Source organism: Drosophila subpulchrella, chromosome 3R, assembly GCF_014743375.2.
Source record: "Drosophila subpulchrella strain 33 F10 #4 breed RU33 chromosome 3R, RU_Dsub_v1.1 Primary Assembly, whole genome shotgun sequence".
Taxonomy (NCBI): domain Eukaryota; kingdom Metazoa; phylum Arthropoda; class Insecta; order Diptera; family Drosophilidae; genus Drosophila; species Drosophila subpulchrella.
In genome coordinates this window covers 16,046,610-16,071,217 of record NC_050609.1, presented here as the reverse complement: position 1 = coordinate 16,071,217, position 24,608 = coordinate 16,046,610, and the positions used below count along the sequence as shown (strand labels likewise).

Here is a 24,608-nt window from a genome sequence, read left to right as displayed (position 1 = left end):
TTATTATGTATTTTACTATCTTTATTAATATTGCTTTATTGCTTCTAGATCAAAATTAAAATAATAAATAAATATTACTACACTCATAGGTATAATACAATACAAAATCGCTTGAATATTACCCGGTTATACAACTACCTAACTACGATCCTAAATCTAAATTATTGCGTACAATTGCAAACAACTTTTAAAGTCTAACGCGTTGCGGCTGGGTCTTAGTTTAATACTAGGATGCTATCTATAGACAAAATACAATAACGGTAACTGCTAATTTACAGTATTTACAGCTTATACATCTTATATAGCGCGCTGATCCTAAATGAGAACTATATACAGCTTGTGCTAGCCAAGGAGTTTTTATTTGTTATATATCTTTTTACCTTTTAATGATTGTAAATGCGCGCCTGGGTTACACTAAATATCACACTGTGTAGGATGTTGCTTAGCGAAGAGAAGAGTTAGGAATTACACTAGCTAACTTGTATTTTTTGGGTGTCCACAACGATCTGGTTCTGCAAACAATCCTTAACTCAAACCACGATAAAAATGGTTCATGTATGCTTATGAAGAACTTGAAGTTTTAAGTGTTATTATACTTGTGTTCCCAAACTCTAATGCGATTCAAACTGGTTTCTACTTGAGATAAGATCAGGTATACAAATAATTTTGGGAAAGTTTAATTAACTAGCAATTCGTACCTTAAAAGACTTGGAGTTTTGGTATATAAAATTGAAGTTATAAAGATCGATCAGCAGAACCACTTCGCTATGGGTTAACCCCTAAGTATAAACCTATCTCTAGTTTAATTTAAGCTACTAATGCACTTGGAAATCGCGCCCGTGCTGTGGCAATTGGAACTTTGAGCTGGCTGTGGGCGGCTGGTTGGTTTCTTGATTGGTTGCTTGCTTGGTGAGATCACGGCTAAACCATCACAGTGGTGGCAAGGACATCGGAGCCCTCGTCTCCGGAGGAGGGAGGCAGGGACTTGCAGTTGATAGACCGCTTGCCAAAGTCCTTCCGCGGACTGTCCAGCGAGCCCACCGTGTTCTTTCGCATATCGGAGTTCTGGGTCTTGTGCAGCAGAATCTGTGAGCTGCGCTTGTGCGCCTGCTTCAGTCCCGTGCTGGAGTCCAGTTCCCGCTCGAAATCGCAGGGCGGGAATAGCGGCTGCGATCGGTGCAGGGCGGAACTACTTGCCGCCGAGGCAGCCAATTCAGGAGCGGGATTGAGACTGAGTTCCATTCCGGTGGCCGCCCTCAGGGAACTTGTACTGCCCTTCAGCGGATTCGTATACCTCCTTAGGTTCTCTTCGTTCTGCAGATTATTCGACTTCTCCTCCTCGTGACGCAGTGCATCCAGCGAGGGCGTCAGGTTCATGCCCGAACTGGTGCGATAGGCCAGCCGCTGCTTCCAATACAGACTGATGAACACCGAGAATCCCACCAGGACTATAAAGACACCGCACAGCACTCCAATCAGCAGACTGTGGCCCGATCCATCGGCCACGCGGGCCGTTTCCAACTTGACCTCCACAATGGAGGTCAGGGCAGCCAGCTTGGCGTGCTGCAGCTCCAGTTCCTTGCGACGCTGGATGCCGTTCAGCTGCCGGGAGCTCAGGAGTTCGCCCAGCAGGTACACCGCCACCGGCAACTGGGGATCGTTTAACTTGCTGGAGGACTGGAAGTATAGAGAGAGAAAATGGAGTTGGGATTAGGTTTTAGTAATACTTATTTATTTATAGAAGATGATGGTATAGTAATAGTGAGTATGAGGTCTTTGACATGTATTTTTAATGGAATATTGGAGTTTTAATAACCTCAAGACTAGGACTAACAAATTTTCTTGGGTAAATAGTGACCTTAAACCTAAATTTATAAAGAATTACTCAAACACTTACCACAGTCAGTTCAACGGTGTCATTGGTGCTCGTCTTGAGATCGCATAGCACCATGAGCATGCCCTGCTCCTGGGGAGATGAGCTTGGTGGCTTCTTCACCAGCTGGGCTGCCAGGAGGACTCTTACCAGGGAGCAGAGTCCCTCCACCGAGGCACCCTTGCCCACTCTTTCCAAGGCCAAGAGAATGGTGAGTCGGGCGCAGTTCTCGTTGACCACCGCCTGATTGGGCCAGCAACTGGACTTGGCCGGCAGACTGGGTGGAGCAACCCGTCTCGAAGGTTCCAGAGCTCGACAATCTCCACGGACATTGCAGGGCGACGAGAGACAGGTTTCACTGAGTGCCGGAACACAGACCTCGTGCTGTTTGCAAACGCCGGAGAGATTCGAGGACTTGGAAAGTGGATCCACCTTATAGCAGTTGGGCAATCCACACCAGAGATTCGTACACCTAGAGGTGCCATTTTCGCAAACACAGGCATTGCAGTCCTCATCGTCATCACTTCTTCCGGTTAGAGCAATGTCCAACCAGTTTTGACTTTGATTCAGGGCGGTGTAGGGGGAGATGGTGTTGCTTACGTTCATACAAGCGGACTTGGGATCGGAAAGTACTATAAGTAGGGATTGGAAAAATATTGTTAGGGATATTATAAATTATATATTTTATTACATTACTTTAAGCCAGAAATTATCATTTATTATTAATTGTTTAAGCTGGACTTACAAATTTCACATCGCACACCATGTCGTCCTGCTGGGCAGATGCAGCTGTAGCCGCCAATGCCATCGATGCAGGTGGCTCCTCCCTGGCAGGGCTGCGGCGAGCACTCGTTCACATTGATGCGGCAGTCCGGACCGGAGAATCCCTGGGCGCAGACGCAGCGGAACCAGCCCGCTCCCGACTCGCAGGTGCCGCCATTGTGGCACGGCTGTCCGCGGCACTGGTCAATGGCCTCGTCGCAGAAAAGACCCGTCCAACCGGGTGCACAGCGGCAATGCGGCTGCAGAGCCTTGTCCGCCGCTCCGGGCATGCAGGTTCCGCCATTCTGGCACTGACCGGCATAACAGCCAGTGGCCCGCTCCGAGCAGCGTTTACCTGCACAGAGAAAAATTAAAAAATATATTTAATTTCGAACAAAATATTAAAGAAGCCCAGCACTATTTTTCCTTTCAAAAAAGTATTCTCAAAACAAAAGACGAACCTGTTAGAAGTGATCACACATTCAAATTGCCAATGCGGCTCTTACAAAATCAAACATTTTTAGCAAATCTAGACTTCCAAGAAACGAAAGACTTAGGCAACAAACTTATTGGGAGTGTGGGAGCCGTAATTCATAGAAAGAGGATTGCCATGACCGTTTGGCTTGGCTTGAACTAATTGAAAAGTAAAAGTGTGCCGACATAGATCGATGTGGCTCTGTCTGTATCTAAACTGTGGCCGAATCTATTTTCATTTTCTTTATCTCTGTCTGTATCTGTATCTGTGACAAAAAAGCGAAACGCGTGAAATATGCAAATCGCAAGTTAAAAACAAGCATAAATCATGGCAAAGGTTCGGCCTAGCCGCGAGTTTGGACCCCCTGGGTGATTTGGCTGCCACATGTGGCAAATATACATTCGCCGGCTACGAAGACTGCGACTAACGCGCAGATATATATATATTTTTTAAAAGCTTTGCGGCTCAGCCGCATTCGCTTCAATTTGAGGCCGTAATGACTGCCGACTTTCAATGTTCAAATAAATGCGACCGACTCGATCGTGTGTGTGAGAGCGTAGCTCTTAACGTGGCCAACACTCGTACTCGTACTCATACTCGTCTCGCGCCCATTTAAAGCCCCCAAGCGTTGATAATGCGCCAGTCAGCCAGGCTTACAGCAGGTTTTTATGCCCTCACAGAAGGAGTAGTAGAAACTTCTCGGTGAGGCTGTAAATATTTATTGGGATGGCTTAAAACCATTCTTGTTTATTAGGCTTGGTTAAAAAGAAAGTAAAGAAACTGTAAAAACAAAATGTTGATATAGGTATAAAGAAATCCCTATATCAACCTTTTGATTTAAAGTGTTTTCAATAATTTTGTACTCTATTTAAATTGGGTAAATAATTATTTATACTTTCAATATATGATTATTGTATTAAATATAAAATGGTGAGGTCATCTACATAATTATATACTTTAAGGTATTACTTTAGAAAATCTCAGAATATTTGATTAATTTTGTTTTGAAGCTTAGCTTTTAGGGTATATTTTCTTTTATAACTTTTCCCTTTCTAAGGACCACTTTCGCCTATCCCCACTAACGAACCAGCCGTCCCCAAGGGTATTTAGCCTGCGGCTTTTCACTTCTTTCGCAGTCTGCACTTGTTGCAACGCTTTGACGTTCACTTTGGCGGCCTGGCCGCTTAAAGCGCACCCGACTCAAACGCGGCTCAGTTCGCCTCAGTTCAGCTGAGCTCATCTCAACGCGACTCATCTCATCATATCCCATACCATCCCAGCCCATTCCATCCCGAGACTCACCTGTCCAGCCCGACATGCACTCGCATGTAAAGTCGCCGTCGCCGTCAAGGCAAATTCCCCCATTTCGACAAGGATTCGGCGAGCATTCGTTGAGATCTGCGCGAAAGTTAATGAGTTAGCCGTCTTGGGCAGTTTGGCAGTGGACGTGGATGTGGACTACTCACTGTGCTCGCAGAAGGTGCCGGTGTGGCCCACATGGCATTTGCAGAAGGTGCCCACGTCGCTCATCTCGCAGCTGCCGTGTCCGCTGCAGGGCAATCCGCTTGGCTTGGTCATCCTCCTCGTGGTTGTCGCCGATGTGGTTGTTGTCGTCGTCGATGTCGCCGCTGTCGCAAGGCTGACATTCGCGAAGCAGCCCTCTGTTGGATTGGGGGACATGATTAGGCTTATTAACGCAGGGTTACACTTTGAGAAATTTAACTTAGCTAGCCAAAATATGAAAAATGGCCTGTAAGAAAACCCATTTCTAAGGGTAAGCCATTTTTTAAATCTAGTGATGCAATGTAATATTCAAATATTAGTTAAAAGGCTCAGTAATTTTAAAAATAAATATATTGTTTAAAGATACAAATATAAATTTAAATAAAATTAAATTTTATTGGAACATTAACCTTGCCTGAATTAAGGACACTTTAAATTAAAGAATTTATTGAGCCTATTGTTCCAAAAAAATATTTAACATTTAGTTGATAAATGACTGATAGGTATTTTATTTAAATTTTTTATTAATATTCATATAAAAAAATTGCATTTTTTTTAAATTTAAATATTTATGAATAATGAAAACTTTTATTTTTTAAAGAAAGTTGATATGTAATAACATGTATGTTGGACTATAAAATCTTTGAAGGAAAACAATTTTTTTAGGATCTAAGTTAAGACCTTTAAAGTGTACTTTTAGAGTCCCTTTTTAACTTTAAACATATCTTTTTCGATCAAACTCATTTTCCCAGTGTGTGCCCGAGGAATCTCGCATCCCTCGAAAGACGACAAAAAGCTGGCAATCTGCGATTGATGAGCTTAATGATGTCTTCATCGGGGCGAGATCGGTTCCCATGGCCTCTCGGAGGTCTGGGCCATTCTATTTTTACTCACCGTTGCAGGGCGGCTGGGAGCAGAGCGGACGCAGTTGCTCGCAGTGTTTTCCGGCGCGATCTGGAGGACAGTGGCAGTAGTAACCCTCGGGCGTGTTGAGGCAGTGTCCTTGCAGGCAGGGCGATGGAGTGCAGTTCTCCTTGGCCTCCTCGCAGAGAGAACCCGAGTAGCCCAGTGGACAGATGCAGTTGAACTTGCCCACCATGTCCACACATTCACCACCATTCCGGCAGGGTGATGTGGCACACTCGTCGATATCCGTCTCGCAATCCCGACCCGAGTAGCCTGCTGCACAGGCGCACTTGTAGTCGTTGACCAGGTCAATGCAGGTGGCTCCATTCCGGCACTGGCCCACACAGTCGTCCAGGTTCTCGGCGCAGGTCACTCCGCCCCAGCCATCCTTGCAGATGCAGGCGAAGGATCCCGGCTGATTGCGGCACTCGCGGGCATTGATGCAGGGTCCAATGGCCATCGAGGTGGAGGCCACCGCACTGGTAAGGGCAGCCAGTAAAGCACTACTGCTCAGATTGCTCCCGATGATCGCCGTGGCAGTGGTGGTCAGCAGGGCGTTGGCCGCCACTCCGGCGGAATGCGGTGCCTCGCACTCATTCACATCCACCTGGCAGACATCGCCGTGCCACTCCGGCGGACACTCGCAGCGAAAGCCGCCGATTAGATCGACGCATGTGCCACCATGCTCGCAGGGACCCCCGGCGCACTCGTCGATATCTGGAAAGGATGAGGGGAAATTCAAGCAGATTGTTTAAGTGCCATCCACAGATAAAGTGCAAGCACTGGGGGAAATTTCTGGAAATCCGTGCAAAATAAAAACCAGTTTAAGCCCTAATCTAGAATATTAAAATATTTAATCAGCTTGAGGAAAAGGCTATAGATGTTTTGAGGAGTCAAGCGTTTAAGTGTGCCTTATATTTAAAATTAATAATTAATTTGTTATATTAAACATTTTTAAGTAGCTTTAAACAGAAATTATATTAAACAATTTTTTTTAGAACTCAGAATAATTTCTTGAAATGTTCTTCAAATATTTTATTGTGCCAGTACTTGTAAAATAAAAAGTAAAATTTAAATCTTGTTAATAGCACTTCGACTCCACCTGCTTTCTCGACTTTTTTCTCCAGGTTTGCAACCACTTGGTTAATTATTATTTAATGTTGACTTAGGAACTCATTTTCTCTCGGTGAATGTGTTGATTTTGCTGTTGAGTTCTCGAGCAGCAGAAGCTTGAGCAGGTGGCTCTTAGCCCGGGCTCAAGTCATTGAACTAACTGCTGGATGGGCATTGGAGTATTGGTAAAAAAAGCAGCTTGAGCCTGCGTGCCTGGCTTATCGGTTGCCTGAAATCTTCAGAAGACGACGCTTCCTTCTCCTTCCACTTCCCAATTTTTTTTCCTCAACAGCAGCACGCAACTCATTTGTTTGTTTTACGGAGGGTCTGATAAGAAGGGCACCCCAAAAATAAAATTCTGACCCTTGGCTGGCCATTAGCTGCAAATAGGGTCAGATTGGCGATCAGCAGCAGTTTGGGAAACTTTTAACTTAATTAAGCTTTTATGAAATACATAATTGGAAGCTGAAAGGTTTCATATTTTCCCACGAAATCGGGGTTTCTTTAAAGGTGAACAACGAGTATGATTATACAAAAATATTAATTAGGTTATTGCCAAAGAAATAGTTTACTTGAAAAATTCATAATTATTTTAAAGTTTAAATTAAAAAAACTTTTTATGAAATTTTATTTATGAAAATTAAAGTACTTAATTTTTAAGCATAGAAATGCTTATTATGTATACAAAAAATATATAAGTAAACATATTAGCAAATGAATTTGCAACTTCCTGATTCCTTTCAAATTCCATAAACAAATGTAATTTCAAGTGCCATAAATATTACAATCCAACCATTGAAATTTCCATAAATAAACCCAAGCTCTTGCCAACAATTGAAGGCCCTTAATTGGCAACAGCAAGAGCTTTCCATACAAAATGTAAATCCTTCAACGCCGACTCATTCGTTTTGGGAATGGCAACTCAATTAGCTTACGGCTTATTGCAATGGCCAGCAAATAGTTTCTGGTGAATGTGTCGGTCGTGCTCCAATTGGAATGCAAAACCGAAGCAAACCAAATTCGCCTGGGCAACTCGGATTTGGCTTCGGATTCGGACCACCGTGGCACCAACAATCATAATAAAGCCAAAACCAAAGCCAAAGCCGGCAACAATAACAGCCTGTGCGTGCTACGTTTCATTTCATTTCACTTCATTTCATTTCGCTACAGCCAAATGCGTGTGTGTTCAATTGCATGATCGAGCGGCAACATCGCCGCACACCAGCAACATCAGCAACTAGCAACTACCAACTAGCAACTACCAAGCGGCAACTTGGCCAACTGGCCACTTTTAGCTGAGCTGTGGCTAATCGCGTGCTGCGGAATAAAATTAAATCAAAACTCACTTATTTCGCATGTCGGTCCCGTCCATCCGGCTGCACAGCCGCAAGTGAAGTCGGGGTCCAGTTGCTGCTGGAGCTGCAGGGAGCCCAGGGATCCCAGTCCCAGTCCCGAGGAGCTGCTGCCATTCTGCGACTGCCCCTCCGGACGCAGGTGATCCAGGCTGCGCATCGAGTTGCGCCGACTCACCGGCCTGCCCATGTTGCTCCTGCCGAGCGTCGACGTTCGTCGGTTGGACGGCTAAAAAGATAGCAATTACACTCGTCAAAAAATGTTTCAGAAGTTATATAAATAAATATGTGTTGCCTAGATATGATATTGATAAATGTTGGGAATTGAGGGATTAAATAAATATTTTTAAGGAACTCCTTAAATAATGTTATGATCTTATACTAACAATATCATATTGACATTTTAACCTTTTTTTTAGAAAAATATCTTTAGCATTGAGGATCATATATTAATATTTTTTTAATTATAAGGGAATCATAGAAAGTGAATTTTATTTGTTGTGTATTGTACAGGTTTCTAATAAATTATCACTTCAGCATTGAGCAATCAATATTGCAATTTTATAATCAACCCCCTTTTGTCTTTAGCTTTTCTGGTAACTTTACAATTAATTTTGGGGTTCTATTTTGTTTTTAAGCTGTTAAATAATATTTTCCAGTACCCTTTCCTATTTGGAATTATTTTTAAACGAAAACTTGTTTTTCCAGTGCCGCGTAGATGAGTGCCAAATGGGGGGTCCCCATCCAGAGCGTATTAAATTATTTTATGGCACTGCGAAAGAGTGCATAACTCTGGGATCTGGGATATGGAACTCACCTTGAGGGTGCATGTGCCGCCGTTGCGGCAGGGCCTGGTGGCACAGGGGTGCTCCACGATCTCGCACTGCTCGCCCGAGAGGCCCTCGGCGCATGTGCAGCGGTATTTATCCGGAGCGGTATTCTCGCAGGTGCCGCCGTGTTTGCAGGGTTCATGGGTGCCGCAGAAATTTAAATCTGTTCGGGGCAGAGTGGAGTAGGGAAACTATGAAATATGTGGTTATATACGAGGCAGCGGCATCGATATTATCGATGATACGCCTGAGCCCATTCCCCAAACCCCTTTTCCACTGGTAATTGCCGAGGTAACTCACCTTGGTCGCACAATATGCCACCCCAGTTGGTGTCGCAGACGCATTTCCAGGCGCTGCCGTTGCAGGAACCATGTTTGCAACCGGGATAGACCATGCACTCGTTGCACAACGGACCCCGCCAGCCAGGTCTGCATCTGTGGATTAAATCGAATGGTGGTGATGAGTCTGAAATCTACATTCGCTGATTGGTAAATGAAGCATTGAGGACCCTAGCCGAAAGGTTAGCTCAAAGTTGAAGGATTCTTGGGAGCTTGGGAAAAGATAAGTTTAGCTCTGATTACAAAATGGAGCATCGAAGACCTTCACCGAAAGGTGATCTTCATTCGCTGGGGTATAAATAGGAGTGTTCAGATGTGCATCTTGGGAAAGAAGATGAGTAAGTGTAACTGCAAATACAAAATGGGGCGTAGAGGACCCTAGCTGAAAGGTGAGCTTATTGCAAGAAAATATATGATAGCATACAGATAATCTGCATAATCTGCAGATGGGAAACATATTTAACTAAGGAAGGGGTGACTGAATAAGAAACTGATTACTATACGTAAGAGTAAACCATAGAAACCCATTTTATTAAAAATAACTTAATAGAACACCTATTTAAGTCAAACTTTATCTGTTGAAAATATTGTTATTTTAAGGATAGCCTTACTTTTAAAGAGATCATTACATGATGTTAGACCTTTTCCCCTTTGCAGGGGAAACCTCAAGCAACCCTTGTTTCTGGTAAAGTTCAATAGAATACCTGTTCTAGTTAATGACCGTCTGGTAAATGTATTGTAATTGTGAGGAATGTCTCGTTTTATTGGGGCTATAAAAACTAAGAGAACATTGAAGGTTATCTGCATCTTGGGAAAACATTCCCCCATTATTCATCCGGCTATTTCGAGTCTGGTGTTTCCTTACATTTCAATTTGGCCTGGGAACGCATTTGGCTCTGGGCAAACACCGAATTGGGTCACTCTGAACTTTGGCCTTGATGCATCAAATGCTAAAGTGGCAGTGCAGCCAGTTGGCCACAAATGGCCACTTCTGCTCCAGCTTGGGGCAACAAAAAAAAAACAGAAAGACTGCGATTTTATCGCCGCAACACGCCAAAGTGCAGCGGGATCAAAGTTAGCCTGCCGGGGCATCGGGTATCCAAGTATCCAAGTATCCAAGTACCCGAGTATCCAAGTATCGAGGAGTATCGAGTTATCGCCCGGCGAGGTGCTAACTCTACAAGCTCCGGGCATCACGTCATGCTCGGCGATAGTCGACATCGCCGTTCGATGTCGGTAATTTATGATTTCATTAAAACGGCAGCCTGTTGTTATCTGGCTGCGAATCGGCTCCTCTGGTTCTTCTGGCCAACAAATGGGCCAGCAACGTGCAAACAGCAAAAGTAATTTTTCTTCTTGGCTTATAATTGTTGCGGCAGAGCGGAAATCTGCTGACTTTTGATGTTTTCTAGGCCACACTAATTATTGCTATTTAGAACCAGGACGAGAGGAGGATGGTGGTTGGTGGATAGTGGATAGATGGAGGATGGACTGGACTGGAGGATTGGATGCCTGACAGAGCATCATGATGCAGTCGAGAAATGCAATCATGGCTCCGCCGGCTCACGTATTCTGTGTTACGCTGCTACATTAACAACGGGCAACAACCACTGTTGCAGCTGCAACAACTATTGCTGCTGCTGCCACAGCAACTGCAACAGGAACAACCGAAGCACAAACGTTTTTTCGTGCTGCGCTCTTGGGTCTTGGAAGTGCACGGAGAGAAATTAAGTGTAAGTTAAAAAAAGTAAGAAAGATATTTTAAAATTAATGATATTTAAAATAAATACGTATAATAATACGTATAATAAATATTAATCACAAACATAGTAAAATAAAGAACTTGGTAGGATGTTAATAATTTTTGTTGGTCAAAGAAAAAGTTGGTTATAAAAAAATAGCTGTAGATACTTTAAGATACTAAAAAAAATTAAATAAATATGAACGTTTTTTTGCCAATACTACTTTAAGATATATGTATCTCATAACATAAGTTTCCATATGATCTCAACTTTTTTCCAGTACATTTGAGTCTAAAACTCTTGCTGTGCCAGTCGCTCCATGTAGCCATCGTCTGGGCATGACCGCTCCAAAGGGGCGGACTGAAAGTACTACCCAAGAAAGCGGAGTAGAAGGAGCCAGAGGAGGAGGAGGGGGAGGACAAGGAGGACCAGGAGGAGTTCCTGGCCCGATCAGCATTTGGCCATCGTGCGGGCGTTTGATTAGCCTGCTCTCTGGCCGGGAATCGCATTGGTACTGGCACTTGATTGCAGATTATATGGCTGGTTACAACTTTATAGCACTCGGGTTATCTCCCAAATGGGCAGTTACCGAGTGCGAACAATTTAATAAGGAATGCGGATTGATTGGGAAGTGAAGCGATTGGCTCAGTGCAATGAAAGTTGCAGTTTATTCACATTTTCATTTTGTTTACTAAAGGAATAACAAAAAAAAAAATATATATAATTTTAGCTGCAATATAAGCTAAGATATCTGAGATATGTAGACATTTTTTGATCCAATCTTATATATATACCAAAAACTTTAGCTAAATCCACCAATATGTATAATTAACCCCCGTATATTTCCCATCCCAGCGTTCGCCATCGACTGATTGGCATTTTCCTGAGAGAAACGCTGCCAACAATTTCACACATTTAGCCTCGAAAAAAGAGGCGATAAAGAAAAAAGCGAAGACAGTAAAAAGCGCCCCATGTGAGCTATAGAACCCATTTCTGTGCCACCGATTTCGCGCAAAAAGAAAACCACTCTTGGCCATTATTATAACTGTGCGAGTGAGTGAGCCTGGCCTGGCCTGGATGGCATGGATGGCCCGCCTGTCAATGGTGAACCGAGTGGCGACTTGGCGGCCAGGGCCATTAAGCCGGCTCAAAAGTTTACTGGCCACATGCAAAAAGTGTCATAATCACATCGTTAAATGGGGTGGCCCGGGGGGTCGTAATTACAAAAGGTGTATGGATAAAATGGATAAAGAAAAAATATAGAAAAACTGGTAGGCAGATAGTAGATGGAGCTACTTACTCGCATTCCCCTGGACGATCGCACTTGCCGTGGACGGGGTCGCAACCCGTTTTGCAGATGGCCTCCTCGCAGTTGACGCCCTGCCAGCCGTTCAGGCAGAGCTTCTGACCCTCGGATCCGCAGGCATAGTGACCGAACTGATCGTCCCGCGGCCGGCAGAAGGTCGTGCAGGTCGTGTTGTAGTAGGTAACGGCGCATTGCACCCGGACACGGTAGGTGATCCGCGCGTTCCGCCCGATGTGGTCCAGCGTCTTCCACTCCGGCGACGGCAGTATCACGCCCGAGTATGATGTTTCCTCAATTAACCTCTCCGCATCTGCATTTCATTCGGGTTGGGTTTGGGTTTGGGTTTGGAGTTGGTATTCCGATTGGAGGAGAGACCATCGCGACCATGGCATGACAATTGTTGTGGTTGTCGTCGGTTTTCGGATACGAATTCGGATTCGTTGTTGGTGGCATCAACGTTGGCGTTCCAATGGAGTGGTGGCAGGGGCATTGGGGAGGAGATTGAATGTGGGCAGGAGAATTTAGTTAGTTGTTGGCACCATTTCGGGCGCTTAAGGGCACACTGAGAGAAAATCAAGGCTACAACTTAAGATTAGGAAAAATCTCAAAAAACTTTATTCAATATATTTAAAGTTTGCATCAACGAATTTTTTGAATAATTTTTAGACGATAAACTAAATATAAATATTTTCTGAGAATATTTTTTAAAAGGTTTAAGTTCTGTTTTCTCATTCGTATGTTTAACTGAAAGTAATTATTAAATTCTAATTTTTTCAAGGTTTAAATTCTACTTTAAGTTTAACTTGTGGATAAAATAACAGCCCTAAATGCGTTTACCTTTGCTTATACTTTAAATGTATAGCAAAAAAAAATATGTTTATAAAAGACTTTATTCTTTGCAGAAACAAAATAATATTTTTTTACTTAGACAAGTTGTCTTACTTTAAAACATGTAATTCCATGGTTTTATATGACTGTTGAGTAACTACTGTGACTGATTTTCTCTGAGTGCAACCTTTTGCGTCTCTGCTTGCTAATTAAGCCAAATGCTTGGCTGGCAAACAATAACGAGCAGCGTGCAACAAGCAGCGTGCAACTAGCAACTTGCAACTAGCAACTACCAACTAGCAACTTGCAACAAGGGGCTGTGGTAACGAGCACAAGTCTGCAATTGCCACCGCACTTACCTGGATAGGATGTGTTGTACATATCCAACGCCTGCAGTATCAGCGTAAACGACTTCTGTAATTGAACGTGGAGAGAGGAGGAAAAGGTGGCATTTAGTTTGGAGTTTTCAAGTTTGACTCTAATGGACAGTTTAATCTCAGGCTGCCCGCCATGCAAATGAAGACAACGCAGCGGCCGACAAACAAACAAACAACAACGAACCAACCAAGAAACCAACAACGAACAAAGCGATCAGACAGCAAACAAAGCAAAGCTAAACACTTTAATTTCACGCAGGAGGAGCGGACTTTCTAAACAGACTTCAGCTTGGCCATGTCCATGTCGCTGTCCATGGCATTGCAATTGGCCAAAACAAAATGCGAAAAAGCAACACAGACACAATTCTCTTTGATTTTTAGATTTGTTTTGTTTTCATACCCTTTCTGAAAGGCCTAATTAATTTAATAAAGAATAAACCAAATTTCTTAAAATTTGAAAAGGTATTCCTAAAGAAAGTTTAGTATTTAGTCTTTAAAAAAATGTTCCTAAATTTAAAAGGGGCTTTAAAATTTATAAAGATATTTCTGACATTAATAATTGGAAACTAGATCAAATGATTTGGATCTGTGGGAAATAAAATAAATATATAAAATTATTATGAAGGTTCTAAAAGTGAAATTGAAACCATATTAAATAACTGACAGACACTTATTAATTTTCTAGAGCATACACAATTTCGACCTGGAGTTTCCTTTGATTTTTTTCAACTCCGCCTTGGCATGGGTCTATAAAAAATTGAAGATTTGCTGTTTCTTCTTTTTGTAATTTCCGAGCTGGGCAGTCGTAGAAGATTTCTCGTTGGGCAGAAAGCAATTAAACGTCGACGATGTCTGGATGCCGCCGCTGGATGCCAGGAAATGCTCATTTAGCAGTGGGAGGCGGCGGCCAAGTCGTTGGATAGGTGGGCGGGGCAGCGGAAGGGGGATTCCCATGTAATTGCCCTGGCGACGCGACACTAAATCAGTCCAAAGCAGACATTGGCTAATTGCAGTCGGATCAACATCAGCGACAACAACTTGACACAGTTTGCAAATCCATCCATCCATAATTGACTGTCTCAAATTTCCATCTCCATTGATATACGGTTCTGTTCCGGGCTCGAGCTAAAATCATGATCCGTCTGACGGCTATACGGATATATATGGCACATGGCAATGCCAGCGGAAGTATATCAATTGAAAATGGTGATGGTTTTGGATTTCATACAATACGAGAACCCAGACATAAGCCAGCCAATGGGAGGAGGTTTTGGGTTATTAATAATAAAAATGGTAGATTCATTTGCTTATGAAAATTATTTTCTCTTTTTCAAAATCAATCAAATCAAGTAGCATTTAGCGAGACAATTCTCGAGTCAGTGAATTGGCCACCGAAATGTTTACACAACTTTGAAGAACCTTGTCTCCGGGCCAAGCACTTTTATTAATGGAAGCCCTAGGTTACCAAAAGTGTTTCATCTCGAAAAAAATGCTTTTTTGTGGGGGTAGCAAAATGGATCAAGAAAGCCCACAACATACAAAACTATTTTATTTGGGCAGTCATTCATTGATCTTGAGCAAAAAGTGGAACAGGCACCACAAATACCACTCGAGATCGCTCAATGGCTGCGCACGGGCACTCCAGATCTTCAGGCCGTTTTGGAACTTGGAAAATATTGTCAAGTGAAAATCGTTTGGGGCTTCGAATGTTTCAGGTGAGGAAGAAGAGGGCCTCCCGTTGAAGTCGGTGTTTGACAGTTACATCGAAGGCCCGCCGATCTTATATGATGTTTGTGATGATGTGTGCTCTTGAGGCCCGGCCTCAAGTATTTCCTAAGTCATGTTTATGAGTCTTAACATGCCATTCACTCAATCAGCAGCAGCCGCATAAGAAGTCATTCAATAAAAAGTGGGACAATTGCGACCATATCGGCAGCTCTTTTTACTTGATTTTTGTCTTTCGGTTTTTGAAGATTTTCATGGGTTTTGTGAAAGGCTTCTTGAGAGGGTGCCTCACAAAAAGACCAACTGACTGACTGTCTGCAGGCGAATATTACGCTGGCAGTATGCAGAATTTGCCGGGTTTCGTTGGGTCTTTTTTTCGAGTCAGTCACATGTGAATTGGAGACGAGGGGATCTGGAGGAACTGGGGAAAAAAGCACTGGCAAAGGCACAAGATTAAAGCGAAACCAAAGCGAAGCGTAACGTATCGCCATCGCCATCGGCCGAGCGACAAGCGCGACAAGGTAATGTTCCCACGAAACAGGTTGTCCGCACTTCAGGCCACGACTTTGCCTGCTTTCTGGGAGGGGCAAGGAGGGGGGCATTGGTGGAGTCACAGAACAGGCAACCACCAGACGAAAGCCCCAAGCCCCAAGCCCAAACCCAAGACTGGGACCAAGACCCAAGACCAAGACCCGGCTCTGACGCATGCCTGCTCCCCCACAAGCCCCACACTTCCCTCCATCCCATCTACAGTCGCCCCTGCCTAATGTAAACGACGGCGCATGCGCATGCCGACGTCGGCGTCAACGGCGACTGCGATTCTGCAAGTTCTACTGCACTCGAAAAATAATTAAATTAATTTGCGGTTCAATTACAAAAATTCTTACGACTTTAGCCCATAATTTCATTAACAATTTAATGGCATTTTAAAGAACGTGTAATACTGTAATTAAAAGTGAGAGGATTTTAAAGCACCTCTTAGTTATTTTATTGAAAAATACTTTTGAAAGTATTAATTTACATAAATTGAATTTTATTTAGAAATATTACACAAATTAAAAATCAGTTTATATGATTAATACACAAAGATATTACCAAAAAACATGAAATATTTAAAATGATTCCTAAAGCAATAAGATATCAGATATATTTCTTATAAACACAAAAAAAATAATAAAAAACGTTGTAGAGAATTAATCAAAACCTAAGACTGGATTGCATTTTATTGTGAAGTATTGTGCCTTTAAAAAATTAATAAAAATAAAAATTCATATTATTTTTTTATTTTTTTTATAAACACCTTTTAAATGAGAAAGGGTACATAAATGTTTTATCTTCAAAATTTTTTGATATGGTATCTAATATTACACATATTTTAGCTCCATTTAATTAGTAATGAATAGACAATTTTGTACAAGTGGTCTATCTTACCGATCGCAGTCGCATTAGTTTGGATTTGGTCACCGACCTGACCAAGGCGTGTAATTGTTAACCAAGTTAGCTTCGAACACCGCCAAAACAGCAGCAAACAACGGCCAGAACAACACCCGTACATAACAACGAAATAAAAAACGAGCAAAAGCAAAACTTTAATTCAATTCTGCGACTACACCCAGTCAGGTTACATTTTTACCTTAACCGAGTTAAGAGCGGACCAGGCCACGTTTATTTTATACGTTTCTGGGACCATGTGTTTTCAGTATATGTCTGTTTTTTATTCCTTCCCAGTTTGGCAGTCATAAGCCCGCATTATGCTCACTTAATTAACCGAAAGCCGCTTAGGAGGTGCCCGGCAAAGAAGTATAAAACATGAAACACAGTTTTTAATTGTTTTTTTTCGGCTACCGCGGGTAGAATCTCCTCTGACGAAAATGATGATGGGTCGGTTCTTAAGGGTTTTAGGTGAGTTGCTCGAAATGAGTAAGCCGCTTTTGGTGCTGGCCTTGGAATTTTCACGCCCCTTGATTTTGGGGAATCTTAAAGTTTTGACCACAGGAAGTAAAGAGAATCTCTCCTCCGTTTTGGGAACCCCACATAGACTATGCCCCTCTGGGTTTTTTTCCCCCATTTCTTTCATAAATACATATTCTTATCAATACGGCACGAGCTCTCGGCTCATTCACATTTCTGTTGCCGGCTCGACCTTATCGCCCATGAGCGTTCAGTTCAGCTCGGCTGCTCTCCAGGCGGAACCGAGCTATCTAAAGTCGAAAAACAATAATGAAAGCTCCCTCCCCACACACAACAGCAACGACGATGGGGAAAAAAGAAGAGAGCTCGTGCCAAAAGCGTGCGTCTTACTATGGGAGCATGGTATAATATATGGTATATGGCTTATGGTTAATGGGAACTGGTGCACTTACCGTCCATCGAAACGTAAAGGGCAGCACAATGGCTCCCACACCCGGATCGCTGAGCACAAAGCTGGATCCACCCAGTATCTTGGTGGTGGCATTGCCGAACGAACAGCCCGTGGATATGCTGGCACCCTGCTCCGTGGTCTGGTACTCCTTCAAACACAGCCGGAATGCCGTCGTGCATGGCGAGCAGCCTGAAATTAGAGTTCCAGCACGGGTTATCACACTTTATACTATAGACATGCAGAAAGATTGCATAATTGTCGGGCATCGTTAAAAACAAGAGGGAATTCATTAGTACGAGCGAAAAAAATTTGCAGAGTGCAAATTCTGCTGATAGGCAAAGAGCCTTGACCGTCTATTTCGGGTGAGCAAGATAGGAAATATCGGAGAACTTTAGAGCCCGGATGGATTCCAAAGAGAATATCTAGCAGCTTAGGAATTTTGCATTATGCTTTAATATTTATGAAAGTTTGATTAGAATATTATAAGATACTTTTAAGTAAAAAGGAACTGCCAAATATTTTTGTTAGTAATAATAGTAATATTAATGGTAATAAGACAAGACTTTATTTTAGATAATTAAAAAAAAAAAAATTGCTAAGAATGTATCTTGTAACTATTTTATAGGTCACAATAAAATAAAAGCAACACTGAATTTTTTACGAGGCCCTAACTTTCTTTGACACGCCAAATGCCATAAAAAGTCATACATCTCGCAGTTGGGGCTTAGTAAACTCGGACTTGGACTTACCTATCGTCTTGGTGGCCCTTAGTTCCGCCGGCATGCCGCAGCAATAGCCGTTGAGTAGATGGCTGTTGGTATTTGAGATTTCTAATATTTCCAGCTCGAAGTTACCAGCTGCGGATATCTGTGTTGGAAGTGGAGAACATGAACAAAATTAACGAAACTGCCAGTACATCATCGTATTCCAGCGAAGACAAGCGCCCAGATCTCAAATCGTTCAAATCAATCATGACCCATAACGAAGCCCCCCCCCCAAAAAAAAACCCCAGTGAATCCCAGTACCCTCTTTCTATAGCATAAATACCCATCACCACAGCTTACATTCCAAATCGAATAATATGCTCAACACTTTATGGATCTGATGCCAGCTCGTTCGCTGGTTGTAAAAGCTAATAAGCCACCTAGGGCGCTCTGATTGGGCTGCGGTAGAGGTTTTAATTAAAAACCAAAATAGATAGATCGATACAAGAGAGGAAAATCAGAAGACCCAGACCCAAAGTGGTAGGCAAATGAAAGGAGCCTGATAAATCTGGCAGCAAATGAAACACGAAAATAATGAGAAATATTTTCCCCCCTGCAAAAGCGGCTTAACTGTTTCGGTTCGGCTCACTTAATCAAAACGAGGTATCCAGCCGCTTGTATAATTTAGAATGCCTTTGTGGCCGTAGCCCCCAAAGTGGCCACAAATCAGGGGTCCATCGATAGGAGCATTTGCCATAAAATTAATAACACATTAGATCGCCGATCTTTCTCTACCACTCGAAAGCGCTCCCACTGACAAATAGCCCGTAAAGTTTAACTATTCACCGGCAAATCGCTTATCATAATTTAGCCAAAGGAGCTGGCTGAATTCTACTGTAGCATCTGGAGTTGGAAGCTGCATCTTGACCATCAACTTTGTAGTTTAGGGTTCATTACCAGGCGGCTAGATGGGTTCTGCTTCGCGGAAAATATGCTAATGAAAACTCTTGGCCATCTCGGGACTCCTGCTTTTATGGTTTCATATTTCAGTGAATTTATTGTCATGGTCTTTGGTAGCTGGCAGTGTTGATAAGTTTATTAGAAATAAATTGCAATTTAGCCTGGGATCTTGGCTAACGGAACTGGCCAGTTTTCGAGCTGCAGGTGCTGCAGGTAGAGCCTCAAAAAAATAAAAATAAAAGGCCGACAAAAAACCAAACTTGAAGCCACATGCATTGTTGATCATGCCATAGATCAATCAAATGCAAGTCCCTCCGAGCCCCGCGTTTTCGACCAGTTTGTGTGTCGGTTTCTCTTGGCGTTTTCTCGAGATTTCCTTTTGTTTGGATCTCTGAGACGAGTCTTCGAGCTCGGCTTCTACTGGGACCTCAAACTGATTGGATTCTTAACCGTCGATGGTCGTTGGTCGATCGAGAACCGGTTCGTTCTGCTTACTATTTATTTATCACATTTCTTCGGGCAGGTGCATCCGCTAATATTCCGGACAAACTTTGACGTAATCAATTCGATTAGATAAACCACCAGAAATGCTTAAGGAATTAGTGCTGCGGCGCCACATGTTTTACACGGATGGGAATGGGGAAATGGGGAACTCTTAATGAAGCCGACATTCGGATTTAATGTGAAATTAAATTTTAATTAAGCCTGCAGTTGGCAGGGCCATTAACTTGGCCTGCATCGTGGGAGCTCGTTTCGCCAACTCATTTCTGATTTTGGGCATATTTCTGACTTTATGCATATTTCGCAGTCCGTTTAATACGCAGCTTATGATCAATAAATGTCAGCTCAAATGAGAGAGATCTTCTCTGGCTCCCTTTTTTTTTTGGCATCCCGACTTGGCCGAGTAACTGGGTTAATTTCAACTGACATGGGCATGAGCCCATGTGAACCGAAGCGATATTATCGCAACTGGCTGGTTGCTTTGCCTGCTTTTCCCTGGAAGTCGGCCATAAATCGCCGCTACAAAATATTTAACTTTTATTTACTTCATTAACAACTAAATAGTTGCAGTGGGACCGCTGGACCGCTGAACCACTGCTGCCGGCGACTTTTATCGCCTCGCTTACCCTAAATCAATGCAATCCCATTCCCATTCCCAATCCCCATCCGAATCCCCTCTTCCAAGTAGATAAATGTGTGTAATCAATTTGATTGCCCCACGGTCGGCATCTCGGGATAGTCTTCTTGTTCTGCGGACTCGCATGCTCCTCGGATTCAGATTCTAATGTCTGGCTCTCGAGATCACGGGCGTATTAATCAAATTGTTGTTAAGGCCCCTCGAGAGACCCCCTCTTCTAGAACTCCCTATAGCTTCCCAGCCAACGATTAATTTTTATGTATTTCTGAACTGTTGGCTGCCGTTCTTCTTCTCCAACTCTTTTCGCCTCTTTGCCTGTTTAATTGCCGCTCGGGGCATCTCCGCTGGCATCTCAATACATGTTTAGGCACTTTGTGTAACACTTTATGACGGCTACACCCCGAAAAGTCTAAGAGTCGAAAACTCCGGCGACTCTCGCCTACCGTTTCCATGTGGGAACCATTTCGGAGAGATGGTTTTCGGAGATAGAACGGCCCACTTATCAGGGGGATCACTTTTCGAGAGGGGTCCTCAATACCGCGATCCTATTAAACCTTTGCCTGGTATTCTTGGTCAAAGGCTTTTTATAGAAGCCCAATGACTTTATTTAAATACCAGTTTAATGTTTGAAACTTGGGGAATATTTTGACTAAGTGCAGGTATCAAATTGCTGGCTCTTGTGCATGGTAATCAACTATATAGTTAATTTATATTCACTGTAAACTCAAGTTAACAACTTAATTTTTCGAGAAAGAAAAACTCTTAGAACCATTAAGAAGTGCTTTAAAATGTATTGTATACAATATTGTCAAAGGTTTTTCTGATATTACTATAACATATATGATAAATACTTTAACATTTCCGGAATATATTATCCGTTTCAAATGAAAAATTTAATAAAATAAAAACCATTTTGTTCCTTTATAGGTTCATATATTGCCTTAATTTTGATTTACTGCTTTGCGAAATTTCCAGCGTAAAAGCTCTCATTAAACAAAACTCTTTTGGATGCTGAGTTGATAAATCACTCCAAAATAAACCCAAATCATCATTATTTACGTCCCCCATCAAAACTTTGCCCTCAGCTATTGCCAATTCACATGGGTTGAATCAACTTTGTATTATTTAGTGTTTTTTTTTTGGGCTTTTTGTTTCTTCCGAGACACTACACCCGCATGTATTTGGATCTGGGGCTTTTTTCGATTATTGCTTGGGGTTCGATCTTTTTTGCATGTCGGTTTGCTTACCTTATGGACTAACAGTATTAAAATTAAAGCAATTAAGTTGCAGGCAGACTTTAATGATCGACAATCGCGGATCGTCGATGGCAGGGCAGCGATTTTGGGTTCCCGGTGCCTCGGACGCTGCCTTTTTGTCGCCGTCTTTTGGGGCATTCTCAGGCTGTCTGCTGTCGATTCTATTGTTGATTCCGCCGACGATGTTGGTTTTCGCCGAAAATGTTTCCTAAACATTTTGTACATTCTGGGGGTTGCTGGTTGTGCGGGGGGATCTCTGGATCCAGATGGAGTTTGTTTCGGATTCACTTTGTATTGGCACCGCACTAAAATGTAAATTCGTCGCTCTGGGGCAGCCTTAATTAGCCCATGTATGCAGATTTTAGTGCCTTTGTCTAAGTTTTCATGCACTACACTTGTTCTGGGTGGCACTGGTATTTGTTTTTTCTGGAAACTGTATCATTTTTCTCCACTCTGCCTTCCCCTTTTGTTTTTTTTTTGTTGATTTGTTAATGTTGTTATCACACAATTATTTATTATTTATATGTATGGACTTCTAGCATGTACTTTTCTCGTTTGTTTTGTTCACACTTAAAAACACTTCCACTTGATAATGGGCGATGATGTTTTGTAGATGTGGCTGTAACAATAGTCGAACGAAATGGAATTGAAACGGGCTGCCGGGAAATCTATTTCACTGGGCATCATCAACTAAGCTAATTGACACGCAGTTCCAGTTGCAGTTGCAGTGGCAACATCGCCGCTGCAGCAGCAACAGAAGCAGCAACCGCAGCAACAAGTGCCGCCAGCAACCGCAGCAACATTTACTTTTGCCAGACCGCAAAGAGCAGCAAAAAGCGGCAACGTGCAGCAAATGCAAATGCAATTCAATTTATGTTAATTTAACCCTGTTACTGCTGGTTGCTGCTGCATTTGCTGCTGAAGCCATGGAGCCGTGTCTTTGGCCACAAACAATTTGCATCTTGTGCGCATATTAATTTGCAGATATTTTCACTCTTGCCCACATTACTCATTCATCTCCCTCTACCCCTTTAAGTGGCCTTTGGCCCCTCGTCCCGCCCCGGTTCCTCCTGCTCGGGTGTTAATTGTCCATTTAATTAAGTAATTTGCTTGGGGGCCTCCTCCCGGCTTTGGCATGAAACGGAAGTCGTTGACTTTGAATCGAAACCCAGATGCTGCCGATGCTTTGCTCATGCTGCTGCTGCAGGGCATGACCGGAAGTGGCTTTTGCAAGTGGATGATGCAGCTATGCACCTTCCCTTCCCCCGACTCTCTGTACTTTCACTGGGCAATTTGCAAAACGATGCATAAACTGCTGGAGGCCTCCAAACTATAACATACCCTATAGCCAGTATTTGCTATTTCATATTTCTATTTCTATTTCTTGATATACTCTGATTTATCAAATAATTGTTGAAGTTCTGAATAGTCTTTGGACCATGCTAAATCCATAATTCCAAAAGCGTATTAAATGTGAGGCATCGCATGAAGCATTTCCATCGCTCTCTTGATCGGGGGCTTTCCCAAGTCCGTACCACCCATTCAGAACCTTACTGATTTCACTATCTCGCATTTCTCCCTCTGCACAAAACGAAAATATGGTTTGATCTTTATTTGATTTTAAAAAATTCTTCCTATTAATTGTATTGTTAGGATACCCAAATATTTTTTAAACAATTAAAAACATTTGTTATATTTTATCACTTTTAAGAACCTTTTTCTTATATCTCAGTTACAATAAACTTCATCTAGTTCCCTTAAAATTTTCTTTCCGTGCCCCCATTATTATTATTTGTATTATCTCCGCGCATTATGAACTAGTTGGCTGTTTTCATTCTTTCTCTCTTTCACTTTGCATGTTTCAATTCCACTTCGTAGCCTGTGTTCGTGTTATGTTTGTGTCCCTGTGCCGTCTGTGTGCGTTATCAATGGAGCACACTGTGGCCACCGATTCCCCGGAATGGGGCACTCGTATATTCGCATATTCACATTGTTTGCACTTTTACTTTTTCCTTCGCCTTTGATTAAACACAATTTTTTACGGCATTGTATTTTGATATATTAATGTATTGTATTGTATTGTATTTAATTGAAAGGTATTTCCGTTTTCTCTGCTCACACATTGTATACACATGTGGGGCTCAGGAATTAATCACAGAAAACACACACAGAAAATGTCGGCTGATTGTCGATCTTTCGATTTGCTTTACTTCCACCGAGCATTTCAGTTGATTGCTCTTCATCATTTGTTGTAATCAGCAAGCAATTTAATTCGATTGCGGCACATTTAACACTTTCACAATTGTTTGGGTTTGGGTTCGGGTTCGGGTTCGGGCTCACAATAATCCATATTTGGGTTTACCGTTGGCAGAAAGGGGGCTCATCACCGCTCGAAGCACGGCGCTCGACTAAACGCGTTAACCGAATCCTGCGGCATTTCCAGCCCTCGAGCAGCATCCACGGGGCGGAGCAAGTCACGCGAGAGAGCTATGTTGGTGGTGGTCTCACAGGTCTTAAGAGAACCCCTATATAGCCCGTTGGGAACTGAACCGAACTGAACTATACTGAACTGAACTGAACCACCGAAAGCGCTTCGAAAAAGTGGTGGCAACGACTTCCGCTGAGTGCTGCGTGCGCTTCAGGCCTCGACTAACGACTGATTGCCTCTGGGCATAAGGTTCCCAAGATCCGATTCGAGATCCCCAGAGCTTAACTCGTACCGCTGCTCTCTGCTCTGTTTTCTCTTCGGAGAAAACCAGTTTGCTCTTCGGGCAGTGCTCTTTAGCCAGCCGCTGATTGGTCGTACGCCGTGTATATAGCCCCAGGGCCCGGAATCTGAATCTGAATCGGAATCGGCAGTTAATGGAGTTGCTGCCGCTTCGGCTGCTGCACGCATGCGCGCCCGAGGCTAAGAGCTGCTGTTTTTTTTTTTTTTACGATTCCAACTTAATTATGTCTATAGGAGTGCAATCATTTGCTCTAGATATAGTAGCCCCAAAAGGGACTGGCAATTAACACCTAATCGTAAGGAACTCTCCCACAATCTGTATAAATGTTT

General features: G+C 42.8%; 1 protein-coding gene across 1 annotated transcript; it reads right to left on the bottom strand.

Moving 5' to 3' along the window:
• LOC119563235 (protein serrate) lies at positions 1 to 24,166 on the bottom strand. Its single transcript, XM_037876541.1, has 15 exons — positions 23,913 to 24,166; positions 21,542 to 22,169; positions 18,242 to 18,359; positions 17,494 to 17,681; positions 13,388 to 13,442; positions 12,195 to 12,510; positions 9,115 to 9,248; positions 8,802 to 8,977; positions 7,979 to 8,213; positions 5,508 to 6,236; positions 4,577 to 4,771; positions 4,413 to 4,508; positions 2,619 to 2,990; positions 1,898 to 2,505; positions 1 to 1,677 (listed from the first exon to the last, which is right to left on the bottom strand). Exons 2-15 carry the CDS (start codon positions 21,773 to 21,775, stop codon positions 922 to 924), a joined length of 4,212 nt encoding a protein of 1,403 aa, XP_037732469.1. The 5' UTR covers positions 21,776 to 22,169; positions 23,913 to 24,166; the 3' UTR covers positions 1 to 921.
• Positions 24,167 to 24,608: the final 442 nt, after the last annotated feature.

Bases quoted from the DNA above. Each gene is read 5' to 3' on its own strand.
- LOC119563235 (XM_037876541.1), bottom strand. From the start codon at position 21,775: ATGTACAAAATGTTTAGGAAACATTTTCGGCGAAAACCAACATCGTCG. The intron at 9,249-12,194 runs GTAAGTAGCTCC...TTTAATCCACAG, and splicing joins GATCGTCCAGGGGAATGCGA to ATGCAGACCTGGCTGGCGGG. The intron at 8,214-8,801 runs GTGAGTTCCATA...CTATCTTTTTAG, and splicing joins GCGGCACATGCACCCTCAAG to CCGTCCAACCGACGAACGTC.